Source organism: Sipha flava, unplaced genomic scaffold, assembly GCF_003268045.1.
Source record: "Sipha flava isolate LNK unplaced genomic scaffold, YSA_version1 113_pilon_pilon, whole genome shotgun sequence".
Taxonomy (NCBI): Eukaryota; Metazoa; Arthropoda; class Insecta; order Hemiptera; family Aphididae; genus Sipha; species Sipha flava.
This window is the reverse complement of record NW_020271732.1, coordinates 806,345-825,366: the sequence shown is the minus strand read 5'-3', so window position 1 is coordinate 825,366 and position 19,022 is coordinate 806,345. Positions and strand designations below refer to the sequence as shown.

Genomic DNA, 19,022 nt, shown 5'->3' with positions numbered 1-19,022 from the left:
TTAAATTGTATAATGTATAGGTTTTTTTTTCAACTTGAAAATGTTTCAAAAACGTTAACTATGCATTTAAATTTATTTTTTTAATGTATACTAAAGCTGCTAACAAAGCAACTATGAAGTTGTATTTATTATAAATAATTATATATTTGTGATAAAAATATTATAATAAAAACTATAAATTACCAAACACTTGGTAATGAAATTTTACAATGTGCATATACTATGGAAAATGCTGGTGCATGTAGGTTAGAGAAACAAAATGCACTTAATTTTTAGTTTTAAATAATTAATCTGTTTGCCATTCACCCATATTTGTTTTTATCTAAATCATACTGTAGAAGGTGAATACATATACAGACATTCTATTTATTTTAATATAATGTAACATCACTTAGGTTATAATAGATGACAATTGGCATTGTCATTTTTTTTTTTTTTTTATTATTATTGTAGACATATATATTTGCTATTATTTTAAATAACAGCCAAATTGTAAAAACTGCCCTAATTAACAAATTATTATCGTGAAAAATTAATTATACTTTTTTATACTTATTTATTTGTTATAAAGATATTTAAGTACTATTTTTATTTACAAAATATATTATAAACACAGTAGTTTGTATTTATAATTGTATTAATTATAGTTGTACCAACAATTTTTTTTTTTTTTACAAATTTCATTTCATTTTCTGTATTTCAAAAATTAAAAAAAAAAACCGTTTATTTTATTCTCCCTTTGTTAAGATTATTTTTTGCACAAAAATAAAAACCCAGATCATTTATTTGTAACAATATTGTTTCGTAAAGCTAAAGTAATTTTGTGATTGTATTATTCTATGTATACCTATTATTTCTATTTAATGATGTATTACGATTGTTTTTAAAGATTTGATGTGAAGCCAATGGTAATTAAATAAGCTTAAACTATGTTGTGAAAACTATAGGTATATAAAATTGTATATGTATTTATTATGCCTGCCACAAACGTGTGATGATGTGTATCTATCGCAATAACACCATTACCTCTAGCCAAGTTTGTTTTATATTTTTAATTTTATTTTCTTCGCGTTATGATAACGCTGAAAAAAAAACAACTTTTAAGTCCCCGATTACTTTTAATTTGTAATTGTCGCTTTATTATGAATATTTATAACATTTGTAACACAAATTCATCATATTTATGTTAAGCTTTTAAATAAAAAAAAAAAAAAAAATTATATACATTGTTTAATTTAAAATTTTATATTATTATTATATACATTTTATTTATTTTGTTTTTGTGTTCCTTTTTTGGTTTTCATTTTGATTTCAAATTTTTAAAATATTTTCAAACCCTAAGCTGTATCATCAATATATTGCTTTGTATCGATAACAATATTGTTGTTTTGTCAATAACCCTTAACCACTTGAATTAATATCTTTGGCCATTATCCTGTCGCCCGCAGTTCCAGTTGTAGTATCCACCAGGTCCGCAAGACTTGGTCTTGTAGCTTAACGTTCACCTGTAGTTATAGAATACGTTTTTCAGGAGATTAACGCATTGAAAAGTTCCACGTAAAAACTTACAAACCTTCGAAGTACAACTGGGTTGTTATGGTCGGTTTTCACTTTAACGCAATAGCAACCGAACACACCTAAGGAGATACAACGATACGTAGTACAGGGTCACACGACTGGAAAACGTTTAGTGAGGTGACCCGTATTCTTTCGGTGTGTCAAATCAGTTTTTCGTGGCTCTTCAACGTGTGTACGTTGAATGTCGCTAGAAACGTAAAGCCGTTTGCGAAAAAAAAAATCAATCGAACGGTTCCCGGACATTTAAACCCATTTGAATTAATCGTAATATCAATTGTACGGACCGATACCTATTTGCAACCGAAATTACATCGAAATATTTGACTTGAAACGTTCGTTATTAGTGCGCCTAGGCTCCAGCGCTGTTCGCGCAGGTACTGCATTAGTCCTAAGGATTTCTAGGACCTGGACCGAATCGATACGGTGGTGGATGAGGGGCCTCGATCATCGCGATGATGCGCGAGTTAAAAACAAAAAATACGTGACAAGTTTGCGAAACGTAGGTGAATCGTAAATCGGTAAATTATTCTCCAAACCCGACCGATCGAGACCGTTATAACGCATCGATACAACCGTATTACATTTCTAATAACTTTTCAACAACGTGTATTACTGTACTGTGACCGCAATTTAATGAAAACGTAATCCACACAGCCTAGAGGGTTGCCATACGTCCGGGTTTGGCCGGGACAGTAACGATTTTGAGTATGGCGTCCCGGTGTCCCGATGATTTGTTACGGGAAAGCCAATTGTCCCGGAATGATTCTTTAATAATGTTTGTTTTTATTTTATTAAAGTCTAGTTCAAAAAAAAAATAATATTGTCATGATAAAATAAAATGTTGAATAATTGACTGACGAAATCTGTTTTTAATTATTCTCCCGACTGAGTGACTATTTATTTTTTTGTCGAATACGTTCTTCGTATTTTCGTTTCCACATAATAACATATAACAATAATAGTTGTAGTTATCGCTAAAGGAATCGACCATTAATTAATATTTTATCAGTTGTAATGAGCTAATCACATTAGTTTAGAACTGTAACGTAGAGTAGTAGAGTAGTCGTACTATAAACAATGTTCATTTCAGACTTTCTATCCCGGAAGGGAACGTCGCAGTAGTAAATAATGAATATATAAATATATTTTTGCAATAATTGTATCTGTATAATTAAATGACCAATAAGAAGTTAGGTCATCGAAAAAAAATGAAAAAAAAAATTGTCCCGGTTTTCGTCAAATACAATATGGTAACCCTACCACAGCCGTAAAAATAAATTAGGGTCTCGGATACGATGACGAATTTCTACATACGTTCGGACAGAATCACGTAATCAGAGCCGCAATGAATCGTAACCGTTTGGGAAGTACGAATCACCGAAAGCGTCGTCGGAAAATGCCTGTGCAGCAGCGATCGATTCGTGTCGATGACCGGTGACGGGACGGGAGACGATCGAACGCGGCCAAGCTTGCCAACTTAGCCGTCGGTAAAACGGTTTAAGAAGTGTGACGGAACGTTTCGGATCACTCTGTTTATCGTAAACGTTCCGAGTCCAAAACGTTTGATTCGTTTAGAAAGTCGACTGGCGCCAAGGTGGATTGCTACGATCGGGACCAGAGGCGGCTTAATCACGCGTTTTGTGGATCACTGAACTACCGAAAACTTTGGGGTGGGTGTCATTTAATAGGTGGGTACTTGGTCTTGTCAACTGGCAGTGGTAGGTAATATAAAATCGGTTATTCAATAGAAATTAGGTAAACTTCCCTCTACCTAATGTGACTTTTTGATTAGGGGGTGGGTGGTATTAACTATGTTTGAACCGCCAACTGAAAAATGTCAAACTGCCTAAGGATCGGATCGTAACACGTCTGATTATTGGTCTGTTCGGGACTAATGGGGTGAAGTAAGGTATTTTCATGACAGGCAATTTCGTGACATCATTTGTTGAGCGTATAGTGTAATAAGGAATTACACTATACGAGTACGTTCAACAAATAATATCACGAAATTGCCTATGCCACGAAAATACCTAACTTATACGCCTCGTGTTTTTGTGCAAGAGACTGCGATTCTTTCAAAGGGGCTAATAAGATCGACCCGGACGCGATCGAAGTCGCATTTCACGTATACGCCGAATATGCAGTGGTCGAAATGGCTAAAGATAAGTGGAGGAATGCCTTACAATTCAAATTCCCTGATATCATCATAACATTCTTCACACTTATAATATTTATTTTTTTTTATATTTCACATAAGGTATATTATTTTAGTCCGTGGCTCTAAATACGGATATAATACGGGTTGCGAAACGGCTTATACCAGGGGGTGGACACAACACGGCGGCAACGAAATCAGCGGCCATTTTAATTGAGGTACTTTTGTTATCAAATTATAATCAGTGAAAACTGATATTCGTCATTAATTGTAATTTCAATTATGGTAATTGTTCAATATGTGATCTATCAAACAGTGTGAAACATGGTGACCTACTGGGTACCAAGAAGTTTTTACTTGTGGATCATTTTTTAGATGGTATGTTGTACCATAATACAGGTCCATGTGCAGGTTTTCAGAATGGGAAGTGTTAAAAAAAAAAAAAAAATGATTAAATAGCATTATAAAGGTATTTATATAAATTTTTTAAGTATATTAAAAACGTTTATATCGATATAATACTATAAAATGCAAACCATTGCTGTAGTAAATTTACAAATACAATTGTAATACGTTTACAAAAACACAATTTATATTTTTTTGGTAATGATAGGAGGTTGGGGGTTGACCCATGGTCATATTATAGTATAAGACTTATAAGCCCCCCAAATCTCAAACTCTTATTGCACCTAATACCTTGAAAAATTCTACTACTATTAGTAACATTTGAAAATGCGCAGTAGCTTATAAAGAATATTACTACCGTTTCATGATGGAATAAAATATTACTAACTTCCTACTGTACCTCAAATAAAATGGCTGACTGATTTCATTATTGTCCTATGATGCCTATGTAGTTTGTTATCAGTGTCCATTCTGTTTTATTCTGTGCTTATACTAAACAACACAATTAGCCGGGCGCCCGGGCCTGAATGTTAAAAACAATTATTTTCACGGAAAAAAAATAATTTCTTATATATAAATATAAAAATGATAATAAGTATATCATTTTAAAATACAAGTCTTAGGAGTAATGAGTTATTCTAGACAAAACAAGTAGAGGGATGAAAACTGTAAATAAACAAAAGTAGAGGGATATCATCCCTCCGTATCACCCCTCTCACTTCGAGCACTGCGAATATGTCATCTGTACTACACCCCAAAACTCCGGTCGTGTGCAAACTCCCTGCAGTGCACTGTCGCCAACACTGTATTTGGCCAACGACGTGTGTTTTGCCTCGGACGATCCGTTATGTACATCAGAGATGGTCGGCAACATCTGCGAATTAACATAACTAGCCTTTCACGTGTCATCGCAGACCGGTATTTGTACATTGTTATTTGGTATTTCATGATTACGACAAGAGCCATTCTATCCATTCATTCCATTATACGTGTATAATAGTAATCGTTAGGATGTGGGCACACGTAAGTAACGTGGCAAGGGTTACATTAATTGCGGGCGAATACATATTTTTAGATCCCCCCTCCCAAAAAGTGCCGAAATTGTTTTCAGTATTTACACAATTTTAGTTATCTTATTGTATCAACGAGTCATGGTGAAGTGCAAAAATTACAAAATATAGGTAACTTTCAAAACGGATATAATTTTATCTCCCCCCCCCTTAAAATGGCAATTGCACGTTTGAGACCTATGTTCACCACGCCACTCTGCACGTACGCATGTCCGTAACAACGAAAAGAGCATCCGGTGCAGTAGAGATGGTGCCGGGGCGAATTTTATTTCGTCGCTTATTTCGTACAAAAAAAATCGATTTCGATTTCACTCATGTCCCCTTGACAACCACTCCTACCTCGTTAGCGATTGACTTTTGCCCACATTGTCGTCCACTCGGTGACAGTGCGAGCAGAGCAGTACGCGTTTAACGCAATAATCGGTATAGTGACCTTTGACTTCCCCCCCCCCCCCCCAGAAGTCACGTTCTTTTCGTTCTACCGTTCTACCCGATAAGCACGTAGTCAGGGAGGAGTGTTACAGGTGTAATAATAAAACACCCTCCTTGACTATGTTATACTCGAGTCTTATAAAGATAAAAATCCATCATGAACCATGATGAACATATATTATCATAACGAAATATATACATATTACGATAACAGTAATGTAACGCCGGGAAGAACCGGATTTCATTATCACACTGATTTGTCTAATAAGCTAAAGCCGTGATTTCGTATCGTTTCATAGACGATTTAAAACACATGTACGAGGCAAACTGTCGAACGTCAATGGTATATCGGATTTTAGAGGAAATAAATAAAGCATTTTCGTGGCACAAACAAGCGGTGAACAAATCATCGATTTGACGGGCAACGGCCCATTTTTATAAGCCCGGGTACGGGTTTTTAACATAAGAAATCTTCTAAGGATCTGGATTATCACATAAAATCCAGAATTTTTGGAAATTGCGGTAAAAACTGCGCGAATAAATCACCTGTCCGTTTCCGGATCGAACAGAATACACGTATAAATTTATAAAAAAATTGTTACTCAAATAATTTCAAACCCGCACAAAAGGTTTGAAAATTGTAACGTAACTTGGACTGACCATGAAAAATAAAGATATGTTAGGTTAGGTTAACCTATCTTTATTCTTCATGTTTATGACAAGTTACGTATCTTATCGTATATTTCTTTCGTTATCAACGTACTGATAAAACATTTATGAGCGGTTTTAACGAGCGGGTTGTTTATCGTTTGTCTTCCCCTTTCGCTTTTCCTATTCTTTCCAAGCATTCCTCACTCCGGACAATGCAACCGCGGTCTGTAGATTTTTTACTTGTCCTATTTGATCCGATTCGAAGAGATTACCAACTTACTTGTTGGCTCCGACCGAGTTGTGTTCGAATATGATTAGTTAGAGTAAAGTAGAACCGAGTTTGTCATTTATTATGAGCTGTAGTTCTAAATCATATTACACCGAATAACCGAACGATATATTTTTTTGTTATCCTAATAGATAAGCATTATTGTCGGTTAATTAACAAAAAATTATTTTTTATCTGAGTTATAGTAATTGTACAATTTCTGTTTTTAGGTATCGTAGTTACGTAATTTTACAAAAAAGGTTATCCTGAAATATTAAAGAAAAAAAGAAAACATTGTAACGTTGTTTGAATTTTTTTTCTTTTAAAGTTATTGCAAAAGATAGATTAATGATATATTATTGTTTCATCGTCATTATTCCTGATTTTATTATGTTCAGGAACTATAATATAATTCCTGTACATAATAAAAATGTATATTACACATCGATTTCTAATAAACGATTGATGTCCAAGTATTCCACAAATGCATAACCTTAGACTTACTTCATAAAATATAAAACGACGGGTTTAAAAATGCCCCGTGCTCATTGCAATACCTTACTAGAAAATGTTCATTAACTATGATTATAAATAACTAAATTAACCACAATAAACTTCATCTAAAACTAATTATACGTGTTATTTTATCGTAAAACGACTATTTATAGATCATTCTGGCTGATATAGAACTCAACAATTAATTCCCATGGAAATAATAATAAACATTTAGACTACGATCATTAAATCAATATTCATTCTTCTGGAGTGACGAAATTAATTTTAAAAATAATATTACGATTCTTTGAAGTCATCATTTATCAAACAAGTGCCAATAATGGACAACTCTACTGACCAATCATATTGTATGGCTAAAATCGAAGAGTATCCAATAATTTTCAGGGAAAATATTTATAAAAACTCGAATGATAACATAAACACTGACTGTAGTGTAGTGATCAATTAATCGTATGGGAATCGAAAAAAATTCATGATGGATATGACACGGTATTTGAAACCATCAACTTTAACATAGGTAGAAAAAATTAAGATTCGGAAGCAAATAGGTTAAACGTTGAACAGTGCAGTTGTAAAAAAATATTGGATACTATTAAAGAAATTTTGAAACTAACTTCAGATGAACTCAACGGGATCAAAACATCAAAAAAAAAAAAAACGTCACTTGAAGATATTTTCTGTGACTTACAAGTTGATCCTTAGAGCGATTATTATGGAAAAGATTTTAAATATTATGACTTGGATGAAGAGTATCTAAATACATTTGTTCGAGAATTTAAAAATAACGACAACCCAAAAAATGAAGCACATGCGTATTCCGAAGAAAAAGAATTAACGATAGATGAACCCATGGAACTCGAAGAACTTCAAAAAAAGCCTAAAAAAGATGATACAAAGAGTGACGATAAAACTAAAGTTCAAGACATTGTAATGATGTGTATCATTCGATTGTAAAAGACGGCACAAATATTTTATAATAATGTATACTAATTATATGTACGTGATTTTTAAACCATTTTAAATAAATAAATAACGGTATCTTCGATACCCGCGCGAACAACACGGGTCGAACAATAAATACTATTGACATACCTACATTCAAAGGACCGCCCAAGATCTATGCCGACATACGTCCCTATATAACAGGGACACATTTTAGACATTTTTATTTTTAGACTGTTATTCATTTTCCTAACATGCCTTAAGTGCCGAACAATATGCTGCGCGTTAAGTGTACGTACTCGTATTATACGCGCACATAATTATTGCACTGCCGATTAAAATGCATGTTTAATATAATATATAATTTGTACGTCAATATTTTCACAACAGAACAGGGAGAAAATCAGTTTGAGAAAAAATTTGCACGACGAAAAAGAACTAATTTATCAGAAGGAGCTCGTTTTGAAGAATAAAGCTTTGGAAATGAAAGACGACCAATCGAACGCGAGTGTCGATTCGAATAAATCCATGAACTCGAAGGGTGACATTGGAGCTCGTGATCGCAAAACCATTGTTGGATCTGAACAAATCCAACGACTTGTACACGATCACTATGAACTCGATAGCGCAAAATGATAAATCGGTCGAACTGATCGTGTTCAGATTAAATACGACAATGAACAACACGGAGTAAGTCGGCTCCAGTTCTAGTTTACACATGGAGTTTTTCCCGCCAGCAGCTATGTACGCTGCGCGTCCTCGTGCTAAGTGACGTGTCACTTTTCTACTTCCTACGATAGAGTGTACTTTCAACGAGCCGAAGAATTGAAAAAAAATAAGACCTGTAGAAGTACCAAGCAAGACACACAATAAAATTGTATAACCGTAAGCGATATAAGAAACCCTAGACGTCACAGTGCGGGTTTAAAATATGACGCTCTTATTGGTCGATTTCACATTGCCGCGCTTTTATATATGAATTATTATTATTATTATTGTGCTATCATCATAGAAGAAATAAATAAGAAAAATTAAAGTAAATTAAATAATACTTGTAGATCAAGTCATCAAATATGCATCTTAAAAATATCATAGATGAAATAAATAAGAACAATTGTTCAGAATAATGCTAAAATATTGTATATTTGTTTTGTGATTTACATAATATCAGCATTATTTTACACGACCTCTTAAAATTATACCTACATTATCTTCAAGACTTACTTTGATTGGTAAACATAATCATGACATCGAAACCAGTGGCAGTTACAATTTTTAGAATAAATCCAGTTTTCAGAAGTATGTGTCAAAAATATACAGTTTTATCATTATCTACCCATTAATTTATTTGTTCATTGATATAATTTCATTTTAAATTTTCAATAACTGAATAATGAATGTTTGTAACACACTTAAATGAGGGTAATGTGACCTTAGGGTTTCTTAAAAAAATATCCTAATTGTTTTGATTAATCTATTGCAATATTGTTCATTTTTGTTAATAGTTAATAATATTTACTAGGTACAATTTACAATTTCAATATATAATAGTTAGAACTTAGATACAATTATTTTAAAATAATTTAAATACCTGTTCTATTTGTTTTTCATTTCATATAGATAATATTAAAATTACTATTACCAGTCCTATTTGGTATTATATATATATATATATATGTATGTATATATGTATTATATATATTCTGTGATATTACTAACAAGTAATTATACTGTGGTAATTTCTATGTTTTAAAATTTGACATTCAAAATATCATTAAGAATGACTAAATATTAAGAATGGTAATAATAAATATCAGCAGTTATAAAAATACTTAATTTTATATTTTTTACCACCTCACTGGATTATTTAATTGTCCCTAAACAATCCAATAGTGGCACTTTTTTCTTTGAATAAAGCAAAAGATATGTCAACATCATCTTCAGTATTTAAATTACAACGTATCACTTCGATATCATCCGTAATAATATCTACTAATTCGCAACGCAATTAGCTATTACTTATATTTAATTCATCTATGATATTTTTAAGATTCATGTTTGATAACTTGATGTACGAATAGTATTTAAAAAAATAAAAAATTAAGAAACATTTTTTCTCGATATAATTATTAAGTGATGGTCAATAATAACAATGATAATAACATGATGATTAAGTGATAATTATCGCATAATTAAACATAATAATAATATAATTAAAATATAGATAATCAATAACAATTCATATATAAATGCGCAGCAATTTGAAATCGACCAATAAGAGTGTCGTATTTTAAACCCGCATTGTCACGTCTAGGGTGTCTTTATCGCTTACCGTAACGATAGCCAAAACTAGTAGGTACACAATACACTTTTTTTATTTTTTAAACCGACCAACAAATTAATAATAATATATATACAATGTCAATATGAAAGTTTTGAACTTAACCAATCTATAATTACATAGCCTAGAACTTAAACAAAAATTTTTATTTATGATACTAAATATCATTTAAATTACAAATTATAATTACCTATAGTTGATAACAATCCTTGTTGACATTGAATTTAAGGATTGAAAATTAAAATGATTTACCAGTACTTATCAGGCCCTATTTTTATGTGCCGGGGTGTCAATGGTCGGTTTGTAATAATAGATAACATTTCGGGGTATAAAAGCTGTTAATTCTATAAATTGAACCTATTAATACATGTACGTGTAATCGGTGGTTTGGCAAATAGTAAAAAAAATCTATAAGAAAATGATAGTAGAATATTTATTTGATACTGAATTAACAAAGAGAAAAATTTAATTTAGAAATTCTTTAGGCATTATAACTAATTAGGTAATGGTGCATAGTATTAATTTTTTGAAATGTATGTAGGCTTAATTAGAAGTACTTACCACATCGGTTGATCGCATAAATTCCTACTAAATTGTTAATCAATGGGCAATTGAATATGAAAATAACATTTGATCGAATTCAATCGAGTTCTGATTGCAGAAAATGATAGTGCACGGATTCAAACATTGCTTAAGTTAGTCATCAGTTTAATCTGATATTGGATTACAGTATTATTGTGATGAACGCAACATCTGATAACGACGAAAACATTTATTACTACAACGTAGCCCGGGTAAACCTTCGTTGGCTGTGACATCATTGAAGTTATGACCATGAAGAATAAAGGTTAGGTTAGATTATGTTAGGTCATGGGACTGACTACGACCAACAAGTTGAATATACCGATGATTATGTTGTTTATGCGATATTTGTTACGATAATTGATACGCGGAAGCCCGTAACAACTGCATTAGATTCGTTCGCCACCGTCTCTTATCGAGGTTTTTTTTTTTTTTTTAACCGAACGAATTAAAATAAACGAGCGATTTGTAAACCGGTAGAAGACATTGCACACGACGATATACACGAGTGCAAACCGTGAATGCAAACCGACGGACGGACCGGCGAACAACCGACACGCAGTGGTCACCAGTGGCGGCTTGGACGGCGGGAGGATCGCACCCCCTACTAATATTTATGAATATAAGACAATTCTGATTGTAATAGTATACCTATTAACAATTTATCCAATCATTCAGTGTTTAAAGTACTAAAATGGTGATTTTTAAATAATCAAAATAATCAATTTATAAATGATGTTGAGTGCCATCGCAGCGATTGCCATAATTATGAACGCGTATCAACCTATCAGTGCTGATCGCATAGCCGCCGCCCGCCGCTTTTGGACGAAAACCGCCGTCGCCCAGGCTGATTTTCATATAATATTCTATAATATACAATACCTACATTATATACGACATATTATATCATGTAGGGCTGCGCGAACGTGTGCGTGCGGATACGATCAAGTCCAAACGTATCAAATGCCAATGATAATTTTTTTCTAAAACTAATCCGAGAACAGTTTCCCCCACGGATTACGGTTTCCGATTACGAGAGGTATACGAGATCATATATAATATGAAATTTATCATTGTCGATTATGTGAGCGTCTCGTTTAATCGCGTGCTCTTCAAACCGTGATCGTATGCTACCATTTGAACGATAATAATAAAATAATAACAAAAATGAATGGGTACAGGAACAGACACTTTTTCTTATCGTCCCCTTCAACAGCGCCCACGAGCCGCCACTGATTACGAGAGCACGGACTCGGTTACGTTCAGTGCTTTACTCGAGGGGAGACGCAGTAACCCGACCGGTTTTCGGAAACGTTTAGCGTCCCTCCACTATTATTACGTTACAGTTATAACGCTTAACAAGTCTTGGGGACGCTATTTTTTTTTTTTTTTTTAAAGCAAACGCAGCGGCCCTTCTTTAATTTTGCCAAGTCGAGCACTGGTTACGTTGCAATTAAATGTTCCGGTGTGCACACAGGCGGGACGGGAGGGAGTGGAGCGGACGTTCCAACACGAAAACCTGATCGACGTTCGAGGCGGAGACGTGGTACGGCACGATCTCACGGCGGATCGAAAAACGTTTGCCGCCGGACCCCGTCCATGCATTTTTCCGCGCGCGCACCGTCGTCGTCGTCGTCCGGACGAACGTGTTCGCGTTTTCGCACGTTTTCCGATCGGTTCGCGGCGACCGTCGATCCGGCGCGGGGAGCTATCGCTTGTATCAATATCGCGTTATCCGTTATCGGCGCGGACGGAACAAAGAACGGTTAGGTTTATAGATAATCCTTTTATCTATTATCAATGAACCTTGATCAGCGCGTGCCGACATCGACACGACGTTGATAACGGTAACAACAACAACAACAACGACAACAACGACGACGACAATCCCGTCGGAACGCTCGTGCGTCCGTTCGCTGCCAACCGATAAGAAAAGGTCGTGTTCCGAAAACTCGCTCGTCCACGCTCAACCGACGACGAGGACAAACGAACGCGCCAATTAGCCGTCGTCGGCCGTCGGTTGTTCCGCCGCTCGTTTCCCGTGTGACCCCGTCACGTCGGAAGCGCCGACACCGTCCCATGACGAACACTTCGCCACCGCCGGACAATGACCGAGGCCGTCGTCGCCGTCTGAAGTGAACGCCTGTGCGGTAAAGACCGTCGGCGAAGTTTTATCGCGAACAAACCCGCGCATGAGTGCCGCGACATGGCCGACGACGATTGCGCCGACGGAAACCCGGGCGCCGCCGCAGCCGCCGCCGTTGACAAGCCCAGGGAAGCGCTGTCCGATTGGATACGTTGCGTGTGCGTGGTCACGTTCGACCTGGAATTCGGCCAGGCCATGGAAGTGAGTGTCGTGGTCGTGTTACGGTGGTTACATATCATCGTGCCGTAACTGTTACAGCTCGTGTACCCGGACAACGTCAAGCTGTCCGAAGAGGACAAGACCAACCTGTGCTACCTCGCGTTCCCCGACTCCAATTCCGGTTGCATGGGCGACACGCAGTTCCACGTCAAGATCAAGTGCGCGCAACCGTCGATTCTCAGCCAGCGCCATGTCAACTACAATGCCAAGTGCCCGGTATTCCTACAGGCCGACCACCGTTGTTTGTACGGGTTCGTTTACTTTCGCCAAATCAAAGATCTGTCTCTTCCGCGGGGTTACTTTCAAAAAGTACGTTTAACAGTTTCCCATTATTGTTCACTAACACCTATTAGCAAAATACATTTTATAGTTTTAACGCTGCCGTTAAATATTTGTTGTTGTGGTGGCATTATTCACTGGTAATCTAAATTTGTTTACCGGTTTAGAACATCTATGCTAAAGTTTACTTAAAGTTTCCTTCTGTTTTAAAACATCTTTTCCTCTGAAATATATAACATTATGTTTGTTCTCCATCAACAATTAATTTTATCAATAATTGTAAAACAATACTTGATTGAAAATACTAATAATTATTTATAATTGTAACTAACGACCATCGTTAAAAATATAATGTGATAATATTAACAGCATAATACATGCATTGAACAAAATAATGATTTTTGTATTTCATTACAAACATAAACAAAATAAAGCATTTCTTAATAAATATGCTTGTTCTGAATGATAATAAAATACCTATATATTTTTCATTAAAAATAAAATTATAAGCTTATGATCAAACATAACATTGGTTTTTAAAAATATTATTTAATAATTTATATACATTTGAAGTGTGTATTATTCTACCATAAAATTATATTTTGAAATTTAAATTAATTTTATATAAAAATTGAACCAAATTTATCATTTTACTTTGAGTTGTCAAATGTATTAGAAAAACTTTCAGTTTTTGATACAATCATACTACTTTTATTAGGAATAAAGAAGTTAATTTATTAATATCAAATTTTCTTTACATACGTAATAGGTACAAATTGTATTTTTATACTGATAAGAATTGATATTTTGTTGGTACGTTTACTAAAATTACTATCTTTTATGTCAAAACTATAGTTTTATAACCATTCTTACATGATAAATACAATAATAATACTGCAGTGTTATAACTTTAAGCAAATTAGGTACTGTGTATTATTTAACATCTTTTAATTTTATTTTTCAACTAATTTGATATTATATAGATCTATTAATTTACCATTTACGTATTGCCTAGAAAATAATTACAACAATATGGAATAATCTCATTAACTATTTCTAGTTAATATATTTTATTAAAATGATTATACTTTAAAAAGATGTGGTTGAGGCAGCGAAGATTCTAAATTTACTGTAAAAGCTAGAAAGAAAAGAAAGATAGTTTATATATTTTGTAATAATTCTTCTACTGAATTAGTAATTATGATTTAAATATTGATTAAATGTATGTCTCTTATTTCTGTAGATTACTGAGAAATATTTACTATTTCAAACATAAGTTATCTTATCTATTAAAAAAAGTAATAATTATTAAAAAAAATATATAGATTGCTTGTTAAAGTTTCACATGTAGTTTTAAAATATGAGCAAAAAAAAAAAAATTATTATTTAAAAAAAAAAATTAATTATTTTAATTGATTAATTTATTGTTCACTTTGAAAGTAGAGATACATTTGTGTCTATCGACTAAAATTGTAAATGGCTTTTGTTTTTGTTGACATTTTCAATCTTAAGTTTTTATTAAGCAAATAAAAATTTTACAATTTAAACATTAAAATTAATAAAAGTATAAATTTAACAAAAACATACTTAACATATTTCTATTAAAAACATAGTTTAAGGTATGGGTGAATCTTTATAAAAAATTAAAAAATATTTTTAGATTTTTAAAAGTAATTACATTGTCACCCATATCTGGAGAGGTATGTTTTAAAACACTTCTGCTTGTGATGTTATTAGTTTTTAGAATTATTTGCTGTTAATCTATGATCTAATGAAATCAAAACCACCAATGATTGTGTTTTGTCATGGAATTTTGTGTTTTACTTTCTAATTATATATTTATGTGTCTTGATATTATTTTAACCATTCTTGTTCCTAATATTTTACATTTTTAGCATTTGTAAAGTATATATTTTGTACGACTGTATATTATTTTTCCTATAAATTTAGAATAAAATAACTTAAAATTAAATATTTTAATATTTAATTACATTAAACTAATACTATTATTTTTATGCTGTTCAGAGTGTTATTATACTATCTCATTTGCCATTCATAAGCTTGTTTTCTGAAGTTTGTGGAACAATAGCGCCTGAATATTTCAAACATGGAATTACTGGAATTGAAGTTGCGTGGCATGATATTCAACAGTGGCCAGATTTATATCCAGGAGAAACAGTTAGTTTGCCATTATTGGGAATTGTTCTTCAAGTATAAAATCTAGTTAATTTAGTTACTAATATATGATGTAGTTTCAATACCATCACTATGTTCTACAGGCTCAATTGATATGTGATAATAACAAAATATGCAGTTCATCAAACTCAATGGTACCTGATTATCAGTTGCCAGTAGTTGTATCATCATTATATGAACTAAATACATTCGGTTGTTTTTCATCAATCGTATCACAAATACATCTTCTTTGGGAATTAGTTTTAACAACTGAACCTATTGTTGTAATGGCTTCTTCGCCTACCTATTGTTCACAGGTGGTTCAAGCATTAGTGAGGTAAAATTAAATTTTTTTTTATTTATATTTATCCGATATTTTTTTTTTTACCATATATTTTTATTAAATTAGTTTAATAGTGCCATTGGCATATTATGGAGATTATCGACCATATTTTACAATACATGATAATGAGTTCAAGGAGTATATGAGTAAGACTCTTAATCCGCCACCTATAATACTTGGTGTAACAAATCCTTATTTTTCAAAAACATTACAACATTGGCCTCATATTGTTAGAGTTACTGATACTCTTAAAAAAGGTAAATATATATTTATTTATTTTTTTTTTTTTTTTGAAAAGTAAAATGCATATTGTTTATACTTATTTATATTAGCAATTTCTTTTACTATTAGTTATAATTTTTTTTCGGGGTATTTTATTTTAAAATTTCATTCATATTTTAATTTTTATTTAAATAAATTAACTGAATTGGCTGTATTTATTATTTTAACAGACGCTCCGAATAAAAGTAAACTAAGAAAAGGATCAAATCTAAAAATTTTAGATGCTAAACCTGGAGTGTATACTGAGTATAAACCATACTTGTATAAAGACAAATCTATTGTAAAGAAGCTACTTAGGGGGATGCAAAATAAACGTCCAGAAGAGGTGCAATCGGCATTATTACGACGCCACTTTTTAGAACTCACACAGAGTTTCATGATACCACTTGAGCGGTATATGTCATCGCTAATGCCCTTACAAAGAAATATTTCTCCTTTTAAGGTACAATTTTTCCCATAAAATATACATTATTACATCATAGTGGATTGTATAAGCATACACAGGATATTCATATTTAATTATTTTTTCTAGGCGGCTCCTAAACCATGGCCTTTTAATCCAGATAATTTTTTAGCCAGTTTAGAATATGCTGGACCTCAATTAACGTGTGGTATAAAAGGAGACTGGAAAGGGCTTTATAAGCAATTTTTTAGATCTCCAAATTTCAATGGTTGGTACAATGTTCGTTACAAAGGAATGATGATGAAACTACAAGTGTTGCAAATCGAAGCTCTCTCTAGTGTGGTAAAAATATTATGATCTGAACACTTGTGGTAATTACTATTATTATTATTATTTTTTTTAAGGATATTAACAATTGGCTTGAAGGAAAACAAGAAGTAGAAATTGTTGATATGATACTAAAAATTCGTCAGAAATTGGACGAATGTGAAAACAAAGGATATCCATTAAATAAAAAAATCAAAGATCAATTAAAATTGAAAATGGATGATATTATTTGTTCATTACCAGATGATTTAAAAAATGTCTTGTCAAATAAAAACTCATCTAGCAGATGATATACTACCATTCAACAAAAAAGGTGGCTAGTAATATGTAATCATTTAAAAAATATCAACACCACTTCTATATTAATTGTAATTATGTTTATTCTTATGTACATCAGTTATCTGTTGAAACATTTATATCATCCATAGAAATATATATATATTATATGTTAGCGTTAATACATTATTATAATCATTCAGGAGTTGTTTGATCTGTTATTTATAAATTCCTATTTTTTTGTTGCAAAATCAAATACATATATTGTTAGGTATATAATACTTGTACTAATACCATTTTTATAACTTTGCCCTAAGCAGTTCTTCCAGGAAAAATTGATAAATGTATTTATATAATTATAATTGTAAATGTCATTAAATAATGGAGGTCAAATAAATAAACAGGATCATATTACTATAAAAGACTTAGATTAGTAATTAAGTTGTTAAATTTAAGTGAAAATTCTGTAAATGCAGTATATTTGTGTTGAATATTATGTTATTTTATACATAGGCGATTAGTATAATTATAATTATAATTTCCCTATATACATATAATGTTGAAAAAAATTATTTTTATGATACATGTCTTTTGTAATCCAGGTATAGATCAATGTACTTTTAATTTGACTATGTTTATAATGTAACTAAATACATCAAAACATTAGTGGCCATTAAATATTTGTTTTTTTATTTACAGACTGCTTAAGAACATAACATGAAAATTATAGTAACCATTGTTATTCTAAGACCGTGGTAACTACCTACTAACTAGTACCTACAATCATGTATCATAAAACGTAACTCTCATGATATCAGTTTATAATATAATATCTGGGCTCGAAACCGTTTCCGGAAAAAGGGGTTACCGGGTAAAGAGAACCCAGAGATTTATTTCGGAACCAGTTATCGGTCTTCGTGGATTTTAAAAATAGCGGTAAATAATTCCTGGTCACCAAAATAACTATAACAAACGGTATTATCGGTTATTTGTTTAGAAGCGGTTTTAAATCATCAGATTTACCGGTAACCACTCTACCGGTAAATCGGGTTTTTTTTTAACAGTTGATTTTCTTTTATCAAAATTAAATCTTAAGTACTCTTAACAAACCATTTATGCATGTTGTTTTGGTGTGACTATAGGTAAGAAAAGGCATTAAACAAAAGAAAATACAACATAACTATATAAGTAGTATACTTATATCTTTAAGATACATAAAAAATTTATGAAATAAAACAAATGATAATAATTTGATAAACATGAAAACAATTTAAATACAAAACGTTCTATCCTAATCAAAATTCAAACTTAATAGTTGAAAAACTTAACATAATTTAATCTGTGTGTTCCATAGTATATCACTGTATAATGTATACTTATAAAAATAATAAATATTAAACTTAAAAAAACATATTGAATTTTCATACCCATTTTATTTGCTCTTATAATCATGATTTCATTGATCAAATCAGATGATAATGATGATCTTAAGTTAATACATATAATCTTGAGCCCAGACAATGTACGTTCTACTGTTACCTATAACAGTTCAACCCTAAATAGCTTAATAATATTTAATTATATGAGTACAGCTAAATGCCTTCTTATAACTATTTACTACTTTTACATAAT

General features: G+C 32.2%; 1 protein-coding gene across 1 annotated transcript; it reads left to right on the top strand.

Annotated features, from left to right (window-relative positions):
- The first annotated feature begins 12,465 nt into the window (after positions 1-12,465).
- On the top strand, positions 12,466-17,613 carry LOC112690012 (protein DENND6B). Its single transcript, XM_025563905.1, has 8 exons — positions 12,466-13,287; positions 13,345-13,614; positions 15,610-15,795; positions 15,864-16,096; positions 16,169-16,359; positions 16,555-16,826; positions 16,917-17,129; positions 17,192-17,613. Exons 1-8 carry the CDS (start codon positions 13,147-13,149, stop codon positions 17,402-17,404), a joined length of 1,719 nt encoding a protein of 572 aa, XP_025419690.1. The 5' UTR covers positions 12,466-13,146; the 3' UTR covers positions 17,405-17,613.
- Positions 17,614-19,022: the final 1,409 nt, after the last annotated feature.

Bases quoted from the DNA above. Each gene is read 5' to 3' on its own strand.
- LOC112690012 (XM_025563905.1), top strand. From the start codon at position 13,147: ATGGCCGACGACGATTGCGCCGACGGAAACCCGGGCGCCGCCGCAGCC. The intron at 16,360-16,554 runs GTAAATATATAT...TTATTTTAACAG, and splicing joins TACTGATACTCTTAAAAAAG to ACGCTCCGAATAAAAGTAAA. The intron at 17,130-17,191 runs GTAAAAATATTA...ATTTTTTTTAAG, and splicing joins TCGAAGCTCTCTCTAGTGTG to GATATTAACAATTGGCTTGA.